We start from the raw sequence: 24,359 nt of genomic DNA, 5'->3' as shown, positions 1-24,359 counted from the left end.
GGATGAGTTTATTCCCTCCAGGAGGATGCAAGTATTCCCTCCGTTTATACAAAGTGGAGGACTAGTTTATTCCCTCCAGGAGGATGAGTTCATTCCCTTGTTAAGGGGCCATCGTTCGCTGTGAGGAACGTTCATGTTATTCCCATTGCGGTTTGCCATACTGAAGAGGCAGTGGAGCTAACTGGCCATGAGGCACTGTGAAAAGTTGAGTGCTCTCTATCTCCCCCTGCTGGTTGATGGACACAACCCATACGTAATGGCTTCATCTGCTATGACTAAAGGAAAGAAAATTATCATGGTAAGAACCTAATTTTCCTGTTTTTATGCACCACATCTAGTATTGTTAATAGCTAGGTATGTAATGTAATAACTAACTTCATGTATAATGCCTTCCACTGGTGGTGAAGAATGGTACAGTAGCACCTGTGGCAAAACTGTTTTAAGCCATCCTTTGAAATCTGTAAGTGACATCTAATGGTTAGATGTTACACTTGGTTTCATTTTATTATTCTTTCCAAACCCATGGAATATTTGGGTACCACTTCATTTAACATTTTGAAATCATTGATCTCTCTGCCTCACTAAATACCACTCCACCCCTTAAGATCCATTTCTCCATAGTAGATAGCCCACCTCATTTTTTTGAATGCGTGAATAAACATGTGGATAAAGGTGAGCTGGTTGATGTAGTATACCTTGATTTTCAGAAAGCGTTTGACAAAGTAACCTCGTGAGAGCCTGCTGAGAAAATTAAAGAATCATGGGATGGGAAGCAATATTCTGTTATAGATTAGGAAGTGGTTGATGGATAGAAAACAGGAGGGGGTAGGGTTAAATGGCCAGTTCTCTCAGTGGAGGAGGGTGAATAGTGGAGTGCCACAGGAATCTGTTCTGGTACCGGTTCTATTTAACATATTTATTAATGATCTCTAAATGAGAATGAGTGAGGTGATTAAATTTCATCTCCCATTTGGATGCCCAGTCTTCCAACTTCCTAAGGTCTTCCTGCAATTTTTCAAAATCTACATTCCTTAGCGTCCCTCCTGATCGGCCCAGGATTGGACTGAATGGTTGTGCACTCCTTCCAGCAGGTGGAGACTGAGAACTTCTGACTCTAGAGAGCCAGTAAGAGCCCTGGCCATGTGACCTTAGATCCAGTAATCTCAGTCTCCAGCAGGTGGAAGAAGGTGAAGCCTTTAGTCTCTCTTGGCTCTCTTTAGATAAAAAAAAAAAAGAGAGAGAGATCTTACATCTAACCTTCTGTGCTCTGGGACTCTTTTTGTATTGGAGGCTAAGGGTAGTGGAAGTGTGTCCAGCCTCTGGGGTGCTAAACTCGGGGGTTCCCGGGTTCCTCCGTCACTTTCCTCCCCTTCTCCCTTTGGGCTGTGCAGGGAAGAGCTCACCCTTTCAGAGGAAAGTGTGCAGCTTTTGGGAGAGGCAGCCACAGGTTTTGTTCCTTGACTTAGCACAGTGTAAAAAAAAAAAGCAAAAACCTTTCCCGAGACACGAACGAGCAGGGAGCTCCAGCAGTGCTTCTCTGGATATTTTCTTTTGCAGTCCCTGCCTTCCCTCGCTGTAGTGGGGCAGTTGGTTTAAAAAAAAAAAAAAAGGAGTGATCCGCTCAAGTGGGACGGGAGCGCTTTGCCACCATGTTGGAAAAACGTAAAAGATGCAGCGTTTGCAGCATCAGGGTGTTGCGTGCTTGGGGTCTGCAAATTTTGTACTATGCTGGACTTGTCCTCGACGCCTTCTCCCTCTCTCCCTTCAGCGGCAGCAGTTTCGTCAGCACCTTCTGGTCCTGCTTTGGATATCCCTGGCTCAGCGGTTTTGGTAGGGAAATCTGCCATTTTGTTGGCTCCTACTGCTGGGGGCCGAGACCCTCAGCTTCCTTCTCAGGCTATGGAGCAGGCTTCAGCAGCCTTGGTGCATTCTGGAGGCTCTCAGGAAGGTGGATTTCCCCCCTGAGTTTGTCCTCCAGATGTACCAGGCTTTTTTGATGAAAAAGGCAGAAACTGGGCCCAGTACTTTGGGGGGGGAGGGGAGGCTCTCTTCCTAGACAGCCCCCTCCAAAAGGGCTAGGGTCTCCTGGGAGGCTGAGGAAGACCTAGCCTTGGATGCAGAGTTAGATTTGTGCCTTCTGGAGGAGGAGGAGAGGCTTTCAGAGGAACCTGTCCCATCAGAATCCGGGGCTGACCTCTTTACTCCGTGGGAAGACCCGTCTGTAGTCTATATCTTTCATAAGGAGGACCTCCAAGAGCTCATTTCTTTGGTAGCTACCACTCCATTTTGAGGAGGAGCAGCCCTTAGTCCCTGAGGTCCATAAGGTGGACTTTTGTTGGTCAAAGGTGTCAGATCTTCAGGGCGAACCTTTCCTATGCATCAGGACATTCGGGACATTATTCAGGCCCAATGGGACATACCACACTCTTCCTTTCATCCTGCCAGGTCCGTGACACGCCTTTACCCCGTACCGGATGCAGACAGATCCATCTTAAAGGTTCTGGTGGCTGATGCGGTTGTCTCAGCTGTGACCAAGCAAAATACTGTTCCAGTGGATGGCGGCATGGCCCTACGGGACGTCCAGGACTTCTGGCTGGACGCTCTTTTCAAGCAAAGTTTTGATGTCTCTTCTTTGGCTGTGCAAGCTGCCGTCTGTGGCTCCCTGGTAGCCAGGGCCTGCTTTCGCTGGCAGAAAGAGTGCTGGACAGAATTTCAGATGATCCCTGCCCCCTTCGTGTCTCTTCCTGGAGGTTGGCCCTTAGAACCGGAAAAGGCAAGCCCAAGCCCCCCCGCACCCCCCTTTGGGGTCGGGACTGGAAGCCCCAGCCAGTCTGGGGAGCTGCCACTAGCTTCCCCTACCCTTTGGTCTTTTCCCACCTTACCCCAGTGCTGGGCTTCCATAGAACACTCTAGGCTCCCCAGCGCTTCCTCTAAGGTACCACATCCCCGCCGCACCACCAATACCCTTACTTCCCCGGGTAAGGCTTGCAGGAATTGTTCCAGCACCAGCGCTTGCAGGATATCATCAACAGTACGTCTTTCAGGTTCTAGCCACTTCTTTGCTAGATCGATCAGCTTATTGGCTAGGGCTTTGGGAGACTCCCCTTTACCCCCATACCAGGGCCCTGAACTGTCTTCGATAGGCCTGGGCACTAAGCCCATACCTATCTCTAATGGCCTCCTTCACGTTTCTGTAATCCCCAGCATCCGTGGAAAGCAGCCAGGGCCTCCCCTGATAGAGAGGGAGCTAACCGAATGGCTCATTGTTCTTGAGGCCACTTAGCTGCCACCGCCACCCTTTCAAAAGCACATAAAAAGTCATCCACATTGTCCTCCGACAGTTTACCCCAGGTGAGCCAGTTCATTGAATAAGGTCCCATCCACGGTCAAGTCCCGGTCTCTTGCCCCACTCACGGCTCCCTGGGCCTGGGATTCCCTCTGCAGTAACTCTTGGAACAGGTCCAGTACCGGCTGCTGCTGGGCCCGGTTAGCCGCCAGGGAATCCCCAATCATCTTCTCCGCCAACTCATGCTGCTTCTGGAATTGCAGGGTCATCCAGGTGAAAATCTCCTTCGGATCCATCGCTTCTGCTACTGCCGTCACCTACAAAGAGGGCACACAAACAGACTCTCCAAGTGCAGCACCTTGACACCTGGCCACCCGTTGACCGCCCCCTTCTCACCTCCACTGCACCCCTGCTCCCGTGTATGCTTACCGGAAGCAGAGACGAGTCTGCACGGTTCTCAGCGTTGGCCCCCTCGACGGGCTTCTGGATCCCTTCTGGTCCGCCTTCCCTTCTGCGTGGACGTCCGCTGCAAGGTCCCACCACTGCCACCACTTGTGAAAGATGCGTCCCTCCTCCAGGGATTCTCAGGATCTTGCCGCTTCCTCTGAGACTTCGGCTAGGGGGCCAAGCGGCATGCCCAGCTGTCATAGCCCACTGTACTCCACAGGGTACGCCTCTGGGTGACCAATAACTCCAAAAGTAAATCAGTAAGTTTTTATTTTCTTGGTGCTCACAGTCCAGTAGTTCAAAATAAAACAGGAACAAAAACCACAGTCCCCCACTGTTTTCCTCTTCAATGGAACCAGCACAGCAGGGTAAAAAGAAACATAAACCCCACTGCTTCAAGAACTCAGTTGGTTCCCCTTAAACAGTCCTACCGCCTAGCGCTTCCCCCCTCCCTGGGGGAGTGTCTGCAGGCTACAGCTCAAAAAACAAACCTCCTGCTACATGTCTTCCCCAGGTGCAGGAGCAAACAGTTAAAAAAAAAAAAATCTTCTTTTCTCTTTGAGTAGTGCACACAGGCAAAACAATAATCCCTCCCAAAACCCCACACTTTTCACTCTAAGTAGTTCAGCAGCACACAGTTCAAAAACAGCCTGAACTCTTATGGGGAGATATAAGGATCCCACCCTTTCTGGGTCACACTTTCAATATCACTGAACCTCCTCCCGCATGATCCTTTTCTTTCCCCTTTCAGTCCAGCTGCCATACCAAGAATTCACCTGCTTTCTCAGCTTTTTCCCCAGTGACTGAGCCCATGCTGCTATGTCCATCAGCTCCTCCGGGCTCTCCTCTCTATCTCTCTCTCCAGCCTCTTGCCACTCCATGGGTTCCTCGCCCCATCCTTTCCTCCTCTGCTCCTCCTCCTCCTGATTAACCACTGGGGGCACCTCCCTTGCCTTGTCAGAGTTCTCCCCTGGAGGCTGCTGGGGAGGATAGTTCCTGTACCAGGGTTTTCCCCGGGGCTGCTGGGTAGTGTAGTCTTTCTCCCCCCTCCATTTTCCCGTGGGGAGAAACCCTTTTTTTTTTTTCTCTCTCTGGGGAAGTAGCAAGGGCAAGGCTCTGTTCTGTCTCCCTTTTCTCTTGATCCTCCTCACTTCTTCCTCTTCCACTTCCATTTTATCCATCCCCTCGCCCTCCTCTTCACAACATATATAGGCTCACAGCACTTAGTACAGGTATGTGTGTGTGTGTGGAGAAAGAAAGAAAGGAGAGCCATGTGCTCTGAGTAGGGCTGAAGGAGAAAGGGGGGGGGGGCGGTGCCGGGGGCTCTAGTGGCTGAAGATGTATGTGGGTATGAGAGAGAGAGAGAAAAACTGCCAGCCCCGAGCCATGTGCTCTGCTCTATATATATATCTAACAGGAACAGAGAGAAAATCAAACAACTTCCTTTCTTCCTAGCCTTTGTTTGTCAGCTCTTTCCTTTACAATCTCCAGTGTACCTTCCTGAGGCAAGGAAGGTGACCGTTTTCACAGATTTTACTCTTTGAAGTCCCCAGTTCTGGAGCCTATCTGTCTGGCTTGCTTTGTTCTTAGAGAGCCCTGCTCCCAGATAGGACAAAAGGTATGTTAATTCGGGGTAATCAAGAAAACACAGGGCTAGCAGCTAGCTTGGCAACATTTGGTCCATTTGCCATCCTTAGTGATTCCTGAGGGAGGGGGGAGTTCTCAGAAGTCAGAAGCTGGTTTCACCAATTTAAGTATGTCAGGCTGGTTTCATATTGATTTAAGTATGTCCAGCACTTCTGACATGTACGTGCAGCTACCCTGACATCTCCACCACTTTTCTTTTTCTTTTAAACCTGGATACCTGATCTGTCACTGTAATGACGACTGTTCATGTTCCCATACCTCCAGTTATATTGCTCCTGCTAGTTCTAGCAGGTCCCCTGTCCTGCTTATTCATATCTCTACAATAGTGAGATGTTTAAGACCCCTTATGTCTTATGAGTCCAAGCCTCATGTCTTAGGTTGGGCAGTCACTAGTGGGCGGGGATAACCCAATATGCCACCTCTTACCTGTCTTGATGAATAGACAGTGCATACGGGATGCAGGCATTTTGGGAGGTTAAGGTCTACAGGTACCAGGATGCCCGGTATAAAGCCCAAATTAACCTGACAGACTAGAGTGGTTCCAAGGTAGTTGATGGGACTATTAAAAAAAACCCCAAATTAACATGCCAGATTAAAAATGTAAATGCTGGGAAGAAAGTAGTGTAAAAAGAAATTTCAGATGGGAAGGAAAGTAGTGTGTGTATTTGTGTGTATGGCTGCCTTATAGGGGTGAGGGTATTTTATAGGTTAAACTTTGCAAAGAGTTGTACATATGTCTAAGTTTACAGCACATGAAAATCATAACAATGCATAGCAATACTTATACACCAGTTAAAATAATGATAGGGTTAATTAAAACATTAAAGACCTGATCAGCTGTAGGTGAATATCCAAAGAATAATTCCCATGCTGAGACATGGGAGTGTTGTAGCAAATTTTGAACAGTTTGTCTAATTTGTCCATTCTCATAGGTGATGGTTTGATTCACTTCTGTGGAGGTTGTTTTCAAATGGTCCATATAGGCATGAAGTTCAGTAAAGTTCAGTAGTTTGCGTAAAGTCTTTTCTCCCATGCCCAGAGGGAGTGGATGTACAGCGTATGGAATAAAATCTGGAATGTCAAGAGAGTCATTGGTAACCAGAGGTGCAGAATATGTTGTCTCATTAATGGTGATGGAAACCAGTGGTGTATGACTGCACCAAGTATTGTTCTGTAAATAGTTCGAACTGTACAGCAAAGTGTTCTTAGGGAGGCGGATGTCATGTACTTGGGGAGCAATGGAAAAATAAATATTTTGAGGAAAGAACAGATTAAAACAAAAGCGTCCAGCTCCAAGGTAGTACACCCTATGTGAGACAGTGGGTGAATACAGAAGTTTGGCAGTCAGAGTACAGGAGGATGAATTGTTCCAGCAGGAGCTGTCCCTCTCTTTAAACTGATGAGGTTCACACTGGAAATGAAAGGGCGTCTGCTGGCACAGGCTAGGGTCCATTGGTTTAAATGATGTCTAGTTATTGTCCAGGGGCTGCACCCATGCGAGATGGTCCAAAGGATACATTATCACATTATTAACTTGCACACCAATATTAACAACAGCATCCTTGTTGTGAACAGATTGGAACACTAACCGTCCACCAATCAAGATGAGCTATAGCAAATTCTGGTAATTTGGTGCTAGCCATCTGAACAAGAGATGGTGGCCAGTGGCCTTAGACGTGATCAGAATTTCCTTTAAGATAGTAATAAGCTTGATCTGTATTTGATCACAGGCCATAGCCCATGAAATATTCTTTCCCAACCTGTATTCATGTGCTAAAGTCACAATTTTCTGTTCTATAATGGGTGATATAAGAGCAAAGGTATCTACAATTACATTAGATAGTTTAGCTGAAGCCTCAGTAATATGTTGTGAGGTAAACCCTTCAGAAGCATGTTGAGCTGTGGATCCCATCTTATTCCGGAGCACCTCTATATCAATTGCATTAAGGGCTCCCAGTGCAGTTCCAGTGCCCCCTAAAATGGTGTCCAATAATTCCCACTTGTATCTAGAGGGATTGGCTGGGGTTGTGACTGACTGCATATCTAACCACGTATTAAGCATATGTATGTGGTTGGCAACAAACTGAGAGCAGTTTGGATATTTGGTAGTGACTAGAAATACTTTAAGAAACAGATGCCAAGTAAGAAAGTGGTATTCTACATCATATAAAACATCATGGGGTGCGTTGTATTTAATCTGAAATGGTTTCCCCTCCTGGAACAAATTAATATCTTAGAGGTACAGAATAGGAGGGGTTGGAGTGGTGTGGGAGGTGGGAGGAGGGGTGGTAGGTAAACAAAGTACATCAAAAAAGAAGTCTCAGTAATGTGCCGTTGATTACTTTGAATCCACGTATAAGTGATCTGCCAAGTCCCTTTATCCTGACAGGAAATATTGTACAGAATCAAGGCAGGAGGACCTAGAAAGTATTTCTCTGGGGGTGCAATCAATTCTTGTGTTCTTTCTAGGGAAGTGGAAATTGGTGGAGTCCACTTCACGTGCATGATGTTTAGGGAATAGTAGACTGGTCTGTCTTGCGCCGAACAGAAACTCAGGATAACCAGGTCTTTTCCTTCAGGGAATGGTGGGGGTATTTCTTGATAGCGATATACCCCATCTGTGGAATTGGCCCAACCAATTGTGCATATTCAGATGATAGTTCCTGTAATGAGACTTGGGTAAAGGAGAACACATACTACACTGGACAGAAAACATGCTATACTAGAAGAACACTGATTATTACAGTAAAATAACTAACCTACTTATAAATTTACTTAAATAACACCTCAACAGAAATAATGTTTACTAAGTATATGCCCACTGATTATTACAGTACAATTACTAACTTACTTATAAACTTATATAGCACTAAGTATTATTATCACTATTGAATGCATGTATCAACTATACAGATACTATACATAATGAGTGACTACTATAGTTACCACTTTTCCAACATATTTTGTTCGGGGGGGGGGGGCAGCCTTCTGTGCTGTATTTAGGAATCGGTCGTCTGTGCTGTATTTGGGAATCAGTCATCTGTGCTGTATTCAGGTGGAATCTGAGAACAGGTAACCACTCATTATCCATATGGTTTCAACCAAGTATGGTCCATCCCACTTTGCTGTGCCAAAGGGGAGGTTTGGTCTAGGGTTTAGGAGCATGACCTTACTCCCCACTTTGAGTGGTTGTAAATCAAGAATCTTTGGCCTGCACCTCCTATAGATAATCACTAGACTTTTCTGTGTTTGCCAGCACAGTGGTCTGGATTTCTTTTAGATGTTCTTGCAGGGATTTCATCCACTCGTTTGCAAGAACTACAGTCTGATCCTCTGGGAGAAAAGAATGTAGCAGGTTTTCCCATCGAGGCATTGGCCTTCCCATTAAGGCTTCATAGGGGGCAAAACCTGTGGACTTACAGACATTGGCTCTGATACGCATAAGGACCAAAGGGAGGGCCTGATCCCAATTTTTCCCTGTCAGATTCAGCATAGGACTGAGATTTGTTTTGATTGTTTGATTCATGCGTTCTACCTGCCCCGCTGCTTGGGGATGGTACGAAATGTGCAATTGCTGTTCCCTATCATCAAGCCGATCAATCCATAGACTGGTGGGTTGTGTCCATCTACCAGCAGGTGGAGATAGAGAGCAATCTTTTGCCTCCCTATATGTGGTCATGTGCTGCCAGAAATTCCCCAGTATGTTCTCTATCTCAGCAGGTGTGTGGTCACACAGCAGCAGCTCTGGCTAGGTCTCCAAGCCTAATTGTTTAGGTTTTGTTGAGTACCTGAGGTTGAGGGCTCTTCGTGAGCAAGTGGAAACCTGGTGGTGTCAGGTCCCTCCGTTTCTCCCCCCCTCCTGCTGGCTCTGTTAAAAAATTTTTTTTTTTTAAACGTTCAAAAAGGACGTCCATTTGCAGCTGCTCACTGGAACAAGTCGTCACTGAGTCATTCCGTGTCAAGTGGACCAATTTTAAAGGTCGTCCCCACCTCACCATCTCAGATTTTGATGAAATTTGGTACATAGTTTCTTTATGATAAAAAACTAAGCTGTGCAAAATTTTAGTTCAAAAGACTAAAAATTGGAGGTTCTAGGGGACCTCAAGTAAAGGGTTGCAAAATGTCGCCTGAGCAAAAATGCTCTTCACTAATCCAAAGACAAGAACTAAGCGTATGCAAACAGCAATTGAATAAATACCACTGGTAATATATGTATATATATATGCAAGTTTCACATATTTTATGTATTTATTGGGAGCCCTCGGACGATACCACTTAACAGCAATAACATTAGTTTTTTGCCTAGTGGCTAGGTCTCTCTTCATCGAGCCATCCCTTTTATTAAACCATAAATAAATGCTGTTGCAAACACATTCCACTGGTGCCCAAAAGTACACGTGCTCAAAATATAAAAATTCAAAAGAAAAAATAGAGAAAACTTATCTTAAACATTACTGCATGTCTCTCTGTTGAAGTCCACTTTGGCTTCCCCTAAATTACGCCCGACGCCGCGGGTTTCAATATTTTCATCAGGGACTCGGGTTAATCTTGCCCGCCTTGAATCCTCAACAGTCCGTGCACGCAGACTCTCTCCCTTTAATAAAAGGGATGGCTCGATGAAGAGAGACCTAGCCACTAGGCAAAAAACTAATGTTATTGCTGTTAAGTGGTATCGTCCGAGGGCTCCCAATAAATACATAAAATATGTGAAACTTGCATATATATATACATATATTACCAGTGGTATTTATTCAATTGCTGTTTGCATACGCTTAGTTCTTGTCTTTGGATTAGTGAAGAGCGTGATTGCAGTTTCCAAAGATTTATGGTATTGGAGATATTAGTGGTTTCAGGCCTGAGCAAAAATGACATTTTGGGCCAACTTCCAGAAGCTGTAAAACTGGAAGTTTTAGTAGTACAAGGGGGATATTTGGAGAACCTGCACTACTTTTAGGGCTTAATGAACTGGCAAAACCCCATGTTCCTAGTCCTCTTACGTTTTGAATGGTTTAGGCTCAAACTTTGCCAAAATAACCGGCAAAAATCAATTTACAGCGATGTTGAGGCTGCTGTAGTTTCTAAACTAGTTGACCTTTCAGGTTGATTTTTGGTAGGTGTACTAAATGCACGGCTGTAATGAGGCATTCCAATTTGCAGCACTTTCCTTCAAGTGGTTGAAAAATTATAAGCGTTCAAAGTTGGTATAAAAAGCATTTTTGCCCATTTTGGGCTTTCATGCCCTTGATCTCCAGTGGGACAGCTTCAATATTCTTTCTTTTAGCACCATTAGAAAGAGCAGATTTCCTTCTATCCGAATATGTAGTTTTCAATTTGGAGTCTCTCCATATAAGGATTGCAAAAAAAGTGTTTTTTGGCCAGTATTGTTGACTGATAGATGAAACGGATATATAGGGCCCATCAATATTTCTAATTGCTGTATAAGTCACTCAGTTGCTTTAAGAATGCGTTGGTCCATGGTGGCTACGCCACTACCAATTCAATAGGAAGTGGCAACCTCATCGCCAAGAGGTCAAGCCCGATAGCCAGGCAAGTCCAGCCACTTGGCACAGGTTCCCAAGCCTGAAGGTGGGCATCTTACTTGAGGTTCCCAAGCCTCATTTGGTTGTCTTTGCCTAGTTTCTCAAGCCTAATGGGGGTGTCTTAATGGTTCCCAAGTAAAACCTCAGTGCTGAAGTGACAAGAATTTTTCACTGGTAAGTTTCACTGCTGTTTCTGGAAATGTATACTGTCGTCCAAGTGCTGTAGTTGCTGGTACTGGAAGAACTGCTAGAATATGCTGTTCAGAAATCCAACAAGAATCTCTTCTGCTAGGCCAATGAAATGATCGTACAGGCCCGCATGGATGCATAGAGTTGACCAAGGCATCATGTTCTTCAAATGATGTGTCACAGACATTGCCAATCCACCATTTGTTGTCATAAACACAGGCAACATACTGCCCAGGCTGAAGTTGAGACACATTTATGCCAGGTACACTCACTGGGTCATCTGACTGACAAAGTTTGACAACAAATGAGGAGGAATCATTTGACACTCTACTGACTGAAATTTGGTTCAAGTCAATGGGAATAAATTGGTGATTTTCACGAGTTCCAGCAACTGTGGAAGCTTTACTGAATCTTTCCTCTTGTGCAGATCTTGAAGATTCAATTTCATCCTTGGAAACAAAAATGAACTTGATTTTATTTATTTTTTTATCACAAAATTCAAACAAGCCTTGTGCTGTGAGAATTTGGCTATTTTTAGGTCGTTGCAAACTAGCCTGAGCAGCTAGTCGCTTTGTTGTACCACCTATGGCATCACATGACTCCCTGTTACCACTGCTATAGCACAGCTCTACAATATAATGCTGCTAATATTATGTTATACTGTAGGATTGATGTTGGTAAGGTGATGTGTTGTGTGTGTATTTTATACTACATGTATCACGTAGCATTGAGATCAAAAAGTTCCACTCTGTTCTCATCAGATCAGAAACCCTTTAGTCACATGAATGTAGTGTCCCCGAAGGACCCCCCCCCCCCCCCAAACACTGTGCAAATTGATTGATTCTCCATTCAGGAGTTTTTGAATCCATTCACAGGTGGGCTCTGTTTGACTTTGTAAAGGCAGCTTTGGGAAACAGAACTAATTTAAGTTTGCAATGACAAAACTGAAGACTTGGGCAGTTAAGACTTTTTAGTTTTTTTATTTTTAATTAGTTGTTGAATATTGCTCTAATTTTTCTTTCACATTGACAGTATGGTGTATGTTGTAATGAATTTTGTGTTGCGAAGTAGTAAAATGTAAACAATGCATAAGGATATGAAGACTTTTACAAGATACTGTGGTCTAGATTATCTTTAGTTTTGGTTTAAAAAGCTTTTTTTTTCTGCACAGATCTGTTCCAATATTTTCAGAACACTTCCACCAAGCGATAATCCAGATTTTGATCCAGAAGAGGATGAACCAACACTGGAGGCTTCCTGGCCCCACATACAGGTATATAACTGCATATAGAAACTGATAAGGTGGTTTATATTTCATGTACATTATGGACATGCTTTTTGAAAAGTAACTATTGAAAGAGAAAACTGTCCCACCCGTCTTCCTGTGTGATCAGAGGAATTTTTCTAAAGCTATTTAACTGAGTAAAGCTTAATTATCCATAGTAGCTTAATTATCCATAGTTTAGCACAGTGCTTATCAGTCTTTCTATGACTGAGACACCGTTTGCACTGACATAGAAAACATGTGAGATCCCCCTGGTGGCACGGGCTGATGACTTCCTAATGAGGGTCTGCCCAGGTCATGGATATAAATGTAGTTTGGGAAGCTTTGGTCTGACAGTATTTTGCAAAGGATTGTTGAGGCTAACCTTTTCTCCTGATAGAACCATTCACCACAAAGGTGATGTCATTAAACAAATCCTGGGTTGGGTCTTTTCCTTAGAAGCTGTTTGTGTATGTCCGTTTGATATTCTATGCTTTTCTAGGGTAAGACTCAAGGTGGAGTACATAAAAAGTGAAATGAATTTAGAGTAATATTCAGCCAAAAGACAACTTATAATGATAAACTGGTCTTATAAAGTTTAGTACATAAGTGTTGCTATACTGGGACAGACCTAAGGTCCATCAAGCCCAGCATCCTGTTTCCAACAGTGGCCAATCCAGGTTTACAAGTACCTGGCGAGATCCCAAAACAGTATAATACATTTTATGCTGCTTACCCTAGAAATAAACTGGATTTTCCATAAGTCTATCTTAATAATGGCTTATGGACTATTCTTTTAGGAAGCTATCCAAAACTTTTTAAAAACCCACTAAGTTAACTGCTTTTACCACATTCTCTGGCAGCGAATTCCAGAATTTATTTACACGTTGAGTGAAGAAATGTTTTCTCCAGTTTGTTTTAAATGTTCTACTTTGTATCTTCATTTTGTGCCTCCTATTCCTAATATTTTTAGAAAGAGTAAACAAGCAATTAACGTCTACCCGTTCCATTCCACTCATTATTTTACGAGGTCTATTTTATAGACCTTGTGTCTCCCCTCAGCTGTCTTTTCTCCAAGCTGAACAGCCCTAGTCACGTTAGCCTTTCATAGGGAAGTCGTCCCATCCCCTTTATAATTTTTGTCGCCCTTCTCTGTATCTTTTCAGATTTCACTATATCGTTTTTGAGATTTGGTGACCATGGAGCGATACAAAAGCATTATAATGTCCTTTGTTTTCCATTTCTTTCCTAATAATACTTAACATTCTATTTGCTTTCTTAGCCGCTGCTGCCTCCGCATACTGAGCAGAGGGTTTCAACGTATGATCAATGATGACACCTAGACCCCTTTCCTGGTTGGTGACTCCTAATGTGGAACCCTTCACGTAACTATAGTTCAGGTTCCTCTTTCCCACATGCATTACTTTGCACTTGCTCACATTAAATGTCATCTGCCATTTGGATGCCAGTCTCCAAGTCTTGTAAGGTCCTCTTGTAATTTTTCACAATCCTCCCGCAATTTAACGACTTTGAATAACTTTGTGTCATCAGCAAATTTAATTATTTCACTAGTTACTTCCATTTCTAGATCATTTATAAATATGTTAAAAAGCAGCAGCCCCAGCACAGAACCCTTGGGAATCCCACTATCTACCCTTCTCCATTGAGAAATCTTACCATTTAACCCTACTCTGTTTTCTATCTTTTAACCAGTTTTTAATCCACCATAGAATACTGCCTCCTATCCCATAAGTCTCCAGTTTCCTTTGAAGTCTTTCATGACGTACTTTGTCAAATGCCTTTTGAAAATCCAGATACACAATATCAACCAGCTCACCTTTATCCATATGTTTGTTCACCACTTCAAAGTAATGTAGTAGATTGGTGAGCAAGATTTCCCTTCACTAAATCTGTGTTGGCTTTTTCTCATTAATCCATGCTTTTGAATATGCTCTGTAATTTTGTTCTTTATAATAGTCTCTACCATTTTGCCCGGCACCAACATTGGGCTCACCGCCAGATCACCTCTTGAACCTTTTTAAAACAAATCAGCGTTACATTGGCCACCCTCCAATCTTCTGGTACCGTGCTTGATTTTAAAGATAAATTACTTATTACTAGCAATAGTTCCACAAGTTCATTTTTCATTTCTATCAGTACTCTAGGATGAATACTATCCAGTCTAGGCAATTTGCTACTCTTCAGTTTGTCAAATTGCGCGATTACATCTTCCAGGTTTATAGAGATTTTATTCAGTTTCTCTGACTCGTCAGTTTTGAATACCATTTCTGGCACCGGTATCACTCCCAAATCTTCCTCGGTGAAGAAAGAAGCAAAGAATTAATTTAATCTCTCCACTATGCCTTTGTCTTCTCCGAGTGCCCCTTTTACCCCTTGGTGACCTAGCGGTCCAACTGATTCTTTTGCTGGCTTCTTGCTTTTAAGATACTTAAAAAAGGTTTTACTATGTGTTTTTTGCCTGAGTGGAGGAGTGGCCTAGTGGTTAGGGTGGTGGACTTTGGTCCTAGGGAACTGAGGAACTGAGTTCGATTCCCACTTCAGGCACAGGCAGCTCCTTGTGACTCTGGGCAAGTCACTTAACCCTCCATTGCGCCATGTAAGCCGCATTGAGCCTGCCATGAGTGGGAGAGCGCGGGGTACAAATGTAACAAAAAAAAAATGCAATCTTTTTTTTCAAAGTCCCTCTTTGCCTTCCTTATCAGTGCTTTGCATTTGACTTGCCATTCCTTTTGCTCTTTCTTATTATTTTCAGTTGGATCCTTCTTCCATTTTCTGAAGGATTTTCTTTTAGCTCTAATAGCTTCCTTCACCTCATTTCTTAACCATGCTGGCTATCGCTTGGCCTTCCTTCCTCTTTTTTTAATATATGGAATGTAACTGGCCTGGGCTTCCAGGGTGGTATTTTTGAACAGCATCCACGCCTGATGTAAATTTTTGACCTTCGCAGATGCTCCTCTAAGTTTTCTTTTCACCGTTCATTATTATTATTTATTGCATTTGTATCCCACATTTTCCCACCTATTTGTGGGTTCAGTGTGGCTTACAATACATTGTGATTGATGGAAGTACAATTTGTTACAATACGATTATGGGTTACATTGTGAGGGTTTAGGGTAGACAGTCAGTTCATAATATCATTTGGGGATATAACAATAGAATGTAGCAATGGGGAATGATAGGACGATAGAACAATAGCCAGAGAACGTTAGGGTGTCACAGTTTTATCTGTGGGTAAATTGTTAAGTGTGGTGAAAGTATGGGAAGAGAAATTTAGGAGAAATGTATTGGTGCATTTCTATTGATGTGTATGGACTTCATGTGTTTTGAGCCTTGCCGTAGATTTTCTCAAAGAGATGAGTTTTCAATAGTATGCAGAAGTTGGTTAGTTCGTAGATCGTTTTCAGGTTGCTTGGTAATGTATTCCAGAATTGCGTGCTTATATAAGAGAAGGTTGAGGCGTGCATTACTTTGTATTTTATGCCTTTGCACTTAGGGAAGTGGAGATTGAGGAAAGTTCGGGATGATCTTTTAGCATTTCTGGGTGGCAGGCCTATTAACTCAGACATGTATGCAGGGGCTTCACCGTGTATGATTGTGTGCACTAAGGTGCATACTTTAAAGGTGATACGTTCCTTGAGTGGGAGCCAGTGTAATTTCTCACGCAAAGGTTTTGCACTTTCGTATTTTGGTTTTCCGAAGATGAGTCTGGCTGCTGTGTTCTGGGCTGTTTGAAGTTTCCTCAGTATTTTTTCTTTGCAGCCTGCGTATAGCGAGTTGCAGTAGTCTAGATGACTGAGTACGAGTGATTGCACTAGGCTGCGGAAGACAGATCGCAGAAAGAATGGTTTAATTCTTTTCAGTTTCCACATGGAGTAGAACATCTTTTTGGTTGTGTTGTTCGCGTGAGTCTCAAGTGTTAGGTGGCGGTCAATGGTGACTCCAAGGATTTTTAGAGTTTCTGAGATTGGCAGATTTAGTTTAGGTGTGTTAATAGCGGTAAATTTTTTCATGTTGTATTGGGAGGTAAGTATGAGGCATTGAGTTTTTTCTGCGTTCAGTTTCAGTCGGAGTGCATCTACCCAGGTGTTCATGATGTGTAGACTTTGGTTGATTTCGTTGGAGATTTCATTAATGTCTTGTTTGAAAGGAATATATATCGTTACATCATCAGCATATATGTATGGGTTAAGGTTATTGTTTGATAGAAGTTTTGCCAAGGGGATCATCATTAGGTTGAAAATAGTTGGCGAGAGGGGGGATCCCTGTGGCACTCCACATTCAGGTGTCCATGCAGCAGACGTATTTGAATTTGATGTGACCTGATATGATCGTAAGGTTAAGAACCCCTTGAACCAGTTTAGGACATTGCCTCCAATGCCAAAATATTCAAGTATGTGTAATAGGATTCCATGGTCAACCATATCAAAGGCACTTGACATGTCGAATTGTAAGAGGAGTATGTTGGTGCCAGTTGCAATCATTTGTTTAAATTTGGTCACGAGGGTAATTAGTACTGTTTCTGTGCTGTGATTTGACCGGAATCCTGATTGGGCGTCATGCAGCACTGAGAACTTTTTGAGGTAGTTTGTGAGTTGTTTTGTAACCATCCCTTCGGTTATTTTGGTTATTAGTGGTATTGATGCTACTGGTCTATAGTTAGTTATTTCGCTTGCGTGTTTCTTTGTGTCTTTGGGTATTGGGGTGAGTAAGATCTTTCCTTTCTCCTTTGGAAAAAGTCCATTTTGTAGCATGAAATTCACGTGGTTCGTTAGGTCTGTTATGAATTGTTGAGAAGCTAATTTCATGAGGTTGTTTGGGCAGATATCTAGTTTGCATTGGGATTTGGTGAATCTTTTAAGCGTTTTAGAGATGAGGTCCTCTGACAGTGATTCGAATTCGGTCCAGATCCTGTCTGCTGGATATATTCCATCTTCTGTGTCTAGACAGTTTAGGAATGTGGAGTATTCGATTGGGCTGGTGGGTATTTTGAATCGTAGTTGTATAATTATTTCCTTGAAGTATTTCGCAAGGTCGTCGACCCCTGGTATATCCTTGCTGTTATTTGTAAATGGTGTGGTGTCCAGTAGTTTATTTACAAGGTTGAAGAGTTTGTGTGTGTATTTATAGTTTGGTCCAATTATTGTTTTGTAGTGAAGTCTTTTAGTCTGTTTTATGGTGTATTTGTATTTCCTCCGTAATGATTTCCAGAGATTGTGTGTGTTCATCTTTCTTTTTGTTCCATGCGCGTTCTAGTTTTCTGACTTGTGTTTTAAGTTCTTTCAGCTCTTCGGTAAACCATGTATTTGATTTTTTCCTGTGTGATGTTCTGGTTTGGATTGGGGCGATTGAGTCTAATGTAGTCTTACATATGTCATCCCATTCTTGGAGGAATTGTACGGTGTCTGTGTTTATTGACCATTCGTTTTGGTAGACCTGTTGCCAGAAAGTTGTGGGGTCTATTTTTCCTCTCGTGGTGTAAGTAGTTCGTTCATGTTTGTTAACTGCGTTTCTGTGTATTTTTCGCCAGTGGAGGTAGACGTATGCTTTGTAGTGGTCTGTCCATGGTGTGGGAGTCCATCTTGAATCTGTAAGTAGGAGAGTTGACTCTGGATCGAATTTGTGTGTAATGATGTCTAGTGTGTGTCCTTTTTCGTGTGTTGGTTGAGTGTTAGGTGCGTGTAAATCCCAGAGTTTTAAGAATTCTTTGCATTCTTGTTTGCCTGTTGAGGTGTCGTCTTCGAGGTGTAGGTTGATGTCTCCTATTATGAGGATGTTTGAGGCAGAGACGCATGTGTTTGAGATGAAGTCCATGAGTTGCGTTTGGGAGTCTTTCCGTTTTCCTGGTGGCCTTTAGAATAGGATTGTATTGAGCTGTCCTTTGTAAGTTCGGATGAGTGATTCTTGTCGAGGCGATTTCGAGTTGTGGTGAGGTAGATTTGCCAGTGGTTGTGATGTTGAACTCGGATTTGTAGATTATGGCTATTCCGCCACCTCTTTTTCCATTTCTTGTCCAGTGGGTGATCTTGTATTCTGGTGGGCAGGTTCCTATGATGGCGGGGTCTGTAGGACCGTGGAACCATGTTTCCGTTATGAATAGAAGGTCTAGATTCTCTATAGTGATCCAGTCTAGTACGTCTACTGAGTTGCTTACTGCTGATCTAGCGTTGATGTATCCTATTCGGATTGAGCGGTATGGTTCTGTCGGGAGGTTAGATGTTTTTATTTTAATTAGTTGTCTATCACCTCGATGGTTGAATTTGTCGTTGTTGTTTTTTCTTTCATCTTTCTGTTGGTGTTTGTATCATAGTCTCCTTTTGAAAGTTAAATAAATGTTAATGTATTGGGTTTCCTGTGTGTACTTAACTCCAGAGCCGATATCAAATCTGATTATATTATGATCACTGTTATCAAGCAGCCCCAGCACCATTACTGCCGGTGACCATGGAGGACGCCGGCCGATTTGGTCTTATGGCCTGGCGATTGAGAGGGCGCAATTGATAGGCAGAGGCTATTCCAATAAAGTAATTACCACTCTTCTGCAAGCCTGCAAGCGTTCCACTTCCGTGGCTTATGCCAGGATTTGGCGCCAGTTTGAAGTCTGGTGTGCTTCCAGAGAGATCACACCCCTGCGGGCTCCTGTCTCGCTGATTCTGGACTTTTTGCAGGATGGTGTACAAAAAGGCTTGGTCTATAATTCCCTGCGGGTGCAAGTGGCAGCATTGGCCTCCCTGCGTGGCAAGGTTGAAGGCGTGTCTTTAGCTGCTCATCCGGATGTGGCACGGTTTCTTAGAGAGGTGCTTCGGCTCCGTCCTCCCGTGTTTACACCTTGTCCAGCTTGGAACCTGGGGCTAGTGCTGAAGGCCCTTCAGGGTGCTCCCTTTGAACCGCTTCGGCGTGCTTCAGAGAAAGATTTGACACTGAGGGCCGTCTTGTTAGTGGCCATTACTTCGGCGAGACGGGTGTCAGAGCTCCATGCGCTGTCCTAGAGACCCTTTTTTTTGCAGTTTTCAGAGTCCGGGGTCACGGTTCGGACCGTGCCTTCCTTCTTGCCTAAGGTGGTTTCAGCGTTCCACCTAAACCAACCTATTTTCTTACCCTCCTTTGTCGAGGAGGAGTTTCCAGATTCTTTTGGGCAATTGCACCTGTTGGACGTGCGCAGGACTGTGCTGCAGTATCTGCGAGTTACTAACTCTTTCAGGACCTCTGATCATCTGTTTGTTTTGCTATCAGGTCCTCGCAGAGGGTCTCCAGCGTCTAAAGCCACTATTGCCCGCTGGCTTAAATAATCTTTCAGCTTATTTGCTTGCCGGCCGGCCTCCGCCTGATGCCTTTAAGGCGCATTCCACTAGAGGAATTTCCTCTTCTTGGACTGAAACTGGAGCACTCTCTCTTCAAGAGATTTGTAGTGCAGCAACATGGGCTTCTAAGCTCTCTTTTGCCCGACATTACAGGCTGGATATGGCTGCCAGGAGGGACGCACATTTTGGAGCGCAAGTGCTGGCGCGTGGTGTGGCTTGTTCCCACCCTATCTAGGGATTGCTTTGCTACATCCCATCTGTAATGGCTGCATCTGCTAGATGACAAGGAAGGGAAAATTAGGTTCTTACCGTGATAATTTTCTTTCCTTTAGTCATAGCAGATGCAGCCATGATACCTCCCTGTCTGATGCTATCTGCTGTAAATCTATTTCAGGTTCTGTTCGTGTTTCCTGGAGATTCCGTCCTTGGGAGAAAGTCGGAAAACAGTCTTCAGGATTCTTGTTCAATTAAAGGAGGATGACTTAATTCCCTCCAGTTTCATGTTTTGGAGGATGAGATTATTCCTTCCGGGAGGATGAGTTTATTCCCTCCAGTTATGTCTCAGTGGAGGATGAGTTTATGCTCTCCGGGAGGATGTTTCATTCCCTCCATTCTGAATTAATGCCCTTTGTTGTAGGGCCATCGTTCGCTGTGAGGAAAGCTTATGTTATTCCCATTGTGGTTTGCCATACTGCTTTGGAAGCTTCAAATACTGAAGAGAGGCAGTGGAGCAAGCTGGTATGAGGCACTGAAAAACGTGTGCTCTCTCTCTCCCTCTGCTGGTTGATGGACACAACCCATCTGTAATGGCTGCATCTGCTATGACTAAAGGAAAGAAAATTATCACGGTAAGAACCTAATTTTCCCTTCCCTGTTTTGATGATATGTTTGAAAGATACCTTGTTTTGAACCATGCGCTTTTGAATTGCTGTCAGCCTTCCCCCAGTTTCTAGTGCTCTATCTCCTTTTTAAATGCCAATATCAGCAGCCTGGTCCTACCCTGATTAGTGTAACAGGGGGTTAAGGGCTAAGGAAAACAAAATAAAAATACTTACCTGGGGTCCAGGGCTGTTCGAGGCCATTCTTGGGCCCGTTTTTGGGAGCGGAGGCTGTCTGGGGGCAGGGGAGTTAGAGGAGGAAAAGGCTGCACGAAGCGGCATTTTATTGTTTTTTTTAGCTCTGCTTTTAGCGGGGTCCTGGGGGGGCCGCTACGCAGAGCGCCGACCCGGTTTTTCTGGAGATTGGGGGGGTTTTGGGCTTAAGTGGGGCGATTTTGGGCCCCCTCGCGTTTTTGGCCGGTGTCGCGGCTGTTTAAATAGCGCTGGGAGGAGGGATGCGCGTCCGGAAGCGGCCTCGGGCGTGGGCCCAATTCGAGAGGGGCACAAACGGGGGCTGAGGTTTCTCGTGGCCATTCGGGGCCGGTTTTGGTGCCGACACCGCCATGAGGGCGGCATGGTTGCTGGGCATCCGACCGTGATAGTGCGGGACGCCGAAGAGGATGGGGAGCCTTCCAGAGAGCCAGCGTTTTTGAAGAAGGTGGCCGACGACGTGCGGGCGCATTTTCGCGTGTAGGCCGAAGCAGGGGGCTAAACTTTGGGCCCGGACACGGAGGTTCTTTTGTTTTTTCTCTGTTTTTGAGTGAGGACCATCGGGACCGGAACCAGCGGGGGTCCTCACGCAAGAGGAAAATCTTCTTTAAGGTAAGGGGTCGCTTGACACGAAATTTTAATTAATTCAATTTAAAATTGTGGAAATAGCGTCTTTTATTTTTAAAAAATCAGGGTTTTGAGTTTTTTAAATTTGGTTTTCAGTTTTGGGGTCGGGGAATTTTTGGGAATTTTTGTGGCGGGTCAGATTTTGAATCTGCATATTTTGAGTGGGAGTTTTTGGTAGGGTGTGGTTTAAAGGGGTTCTGAAAGGGTTAATTTTTTTTATTCAACAGGGTAGGTTTAGAGGGGGGAGTTTGAATTTTTGAGATTTTTTTTAAATTATTTTGGGATTTTTAAAAGGGGTTTTAGGGGGAAAATATTGGGGTATGGCTTAAAAAGGGTTAAATTTAAATTTTGAAAATATAGCTTGGTAGGGAATAAAAGTTTTATTGAGTATGGGAATTTTGGGGCAGTTCGGATAATGTTTAGTTGGGTTTTCATTTTAATTATTGATTTTCTCATTATTTCCTATGGGAAATCAGTAATTAAAATGGGGATTTAGCACTGCTGGCCAAGATTCCGCCGGTCAGCAGTGAAGCTTGGAATTTTGAGGGAGGTGGCTGATTGGTTGGGGAGTGCTTGGAATTCTGCCGAAAGCTCCGTATCCTTGGATACAGAGTCGTTGGCGGTTGGGAGAAGGAGTTGGGATCTGGTGAGGAGAGGGTGTGTTTTGGTGTGGCTGGTGGTGATAGGTGATTTAAGGGTGAGTGGTGTTGATTCGGGTTTGGAAAAGGGAGTGATTGGTCAGGAAGAGAGTGAATGAATAAGGAATTGGTGAGAAGGGGTGAATTAATGCTGGTGGTGCTGATTTGTATATATTTAGAGTTAAGTGTGAATATTGGGATTACTGGGGGGGGGGGGGGGGGGGAGTGATTGTGGGGTGTTGTGTGGGTTCCTGTTTATCACCTGATCGCTCCTTTATTAGTTTAGAGATTAAAAAAAATAAGGTTAGGTCTTTTAGATTAAGGAATTTTAGTTATATTTATTTAAAGTTAAGTAGGTCCAAAGTTTTGATAGTTTAATTAAGTAGTGTCATTAAGTGGGGGTACTTGAAAGGGAGAGAGGGTCTTGCCTCCTTTTTGGTTCTTAAGGGTGAGGTTTAGGACGAAGACGCGCCGGAGGAGTGGAGCAACTGAGAACATGGGCCCCCACGCAAGAAAGACCAGCGACTTACTTAAAGGAGCATAAGAAAAAGACTGTATTGCAACACACGTTTAGGAAACCGGGACTTTGAAAAGAGAAAAGGGAGGGAAGTAGAATAGAAAAGAAAGGGTAATACTTACCTGAATCCAGGGAAGGTTGGTGTGGGAATCCTGTAAAATGTAGAAAAAAACACAAAGAATCAAAATCCTTTTATGTAACCGATTCTGGGGAAGAAATTGGGTAATATTCAGTTACTAGTAAAAAAGGCCCGTTTCGTAAACAAATGAAACGGGCGCTAGCAAGGCTATAGAGAGAGTGAGAGTGTGTATATGTATGTGTGTCTGGGTGTGTGTGACACAGAGAAAGTGTGTGTGTGTGTCTGTGTGTGAAAGAGAGTGTGCACAGGTAGGGTGAAAATGAAGAGACAGCAGTGAAATTTTACATAGGACAGCTGAACCATTTGAGGCATGTTTGTGTGTATATGTGTGTCCCTCTGTGTCCCGTCTGTATGTGTGTGAGAGAGAGAGGTGCTAGCAGTCCCTGTGATAGTGGCAGGTCAGTTGCTCATTATAGCCAGTTAAGAGTGAGAGTGTGTGTGTATGTGCTGGTTTTTTTCCTTCCCTCCTATGCCCTCCGTGTCCGTTGTTTGTATGGAGAGCAGATATCTATATGGTCCTTTTAGCGTTGCTGTAGACGTCGCGTAGTAACTGTGTGCTGCTGGTTTTCATTGTTCCGCGATGTGTCTTATGTCACGTTCCGTCACTTAGTAACGGGTTCGCAATGCGATTGGTTGAGTGTCATTGGTCCACCCTCAACGTCATGACGTTTGATGGGGGGGGCAGGGCCAACACTCATGGGCGAATTCTGGGTTTCACCACCATGCATTTAGAACATTGGGACTTGTGGAGGCTTCAGAATGTTGGAGGTGTGTTTTATATAGAGAGATATTGTAAGGTATAAGAATAGAGATTAAGAATAAGGATACTTATCTGATGTTGGGTGTTGTGGAGAAATAATCTGTGAAGGAAAAGAGAGAGAAAATTACCAACTCGATTTGCATTATAAATCTTGTTAAATGTTCCAAAAGTTTAAAATAAATTACTAGTTGTTTACAACTTTATATGGTGAGTTGGTGGTTTGTGCTCTCAAAGAGGGAAAATCTTGTAATTAGTTTCCATTCCTTTCTTGCTTCTGAAGTAAGAGACGAGGTTAGTGATTGTTGTCTGCTCCTCATTCCTGGGAACTAGTTCCTGGAGAGTCGTCACGACTACTACCATCAGGCTTACCAGGGTCCAGTTTATTTTACATCATCCTAGGCGTGAGGTCTGACCAACATATTAAGGTGGAGTTCATCCTTCCAGAATAGGCTGTACCTTCCCCAGAATGTTGGCCAGTTCCATTCAAATCTAAACCCCTCCTCCCTGCACCATCGCCTAATCCCCGCATTGAGACTCCAGAGCTCTGCCTGTCTCTGGGTCCTGCATGTAGAATGGGGAACATGCCTGAAAATGCTACCCTAGAGGTTCTGTATTTGAGCTTTCTACCCAAGAGCCTAAATTTGGCTTGTAGAACCTCCTTCCATTTTCCTATGTCGTTGGTTCTCTCGTATACCAAGACAGCCGGCTCCTCCCCAGCACTATCTAAAATCCTATCTAGGTGACCCTTGAGGTCTGCCACCTTTGCATCAGGCAGGCAAGTGACCAGGTGAGCCTCATGTCCATCCACCCAGCTATCTACATTCCTAATAATCGAATCACCAACTACAACAGCCATCCTAACCCTTCCCTCCTGGTAAGAAGCTCCTGGAGACACATC

The 24,359-nt window shown here is 44.0% G+C and overlaps 1 protein-coding gene across 1 annotated transcript in view; it reads left to right on the top strand.

Annotated features, from left to right (window-relative positions):
• PPP2R5A (protein phosphatase 2 regulatory subunit B'alpha) overlaps positions 1–24,359 on the top strand; it is a 346,604-nt gene that overhangs the window by 55,662 nt on the left and 266,583 nt on the right. Inside the window, exon 3 of the mRNA XM_030196067.1 lies at positions 12,281–12,382. Within this exon, the coding sequence (XP_030051927.1) occupies positions 12,281–12,382 (102 nt within the window). The remainder of the gene's footprint in view (positions 1–12,280; positions 12,383–24,359) is intronic.

The sequence above is a fragment of the Microcaecilia unicolor genome, chromosome 3, assembly GCF_901765095.1.
Source record: "Microcaecilia unicolor chromosome 3, aMicUni1.1, whole genome shotgun sequence".
NCBI lineage: Eukaryota > Metazoa > Chordata > Amphibia > Gymnophiona > Siphonopidae > Microcaecilia > Microcaecilia unicolor.
This window is presented reverse-complemented; position numbering and strand designations above follow the sequence as displayed.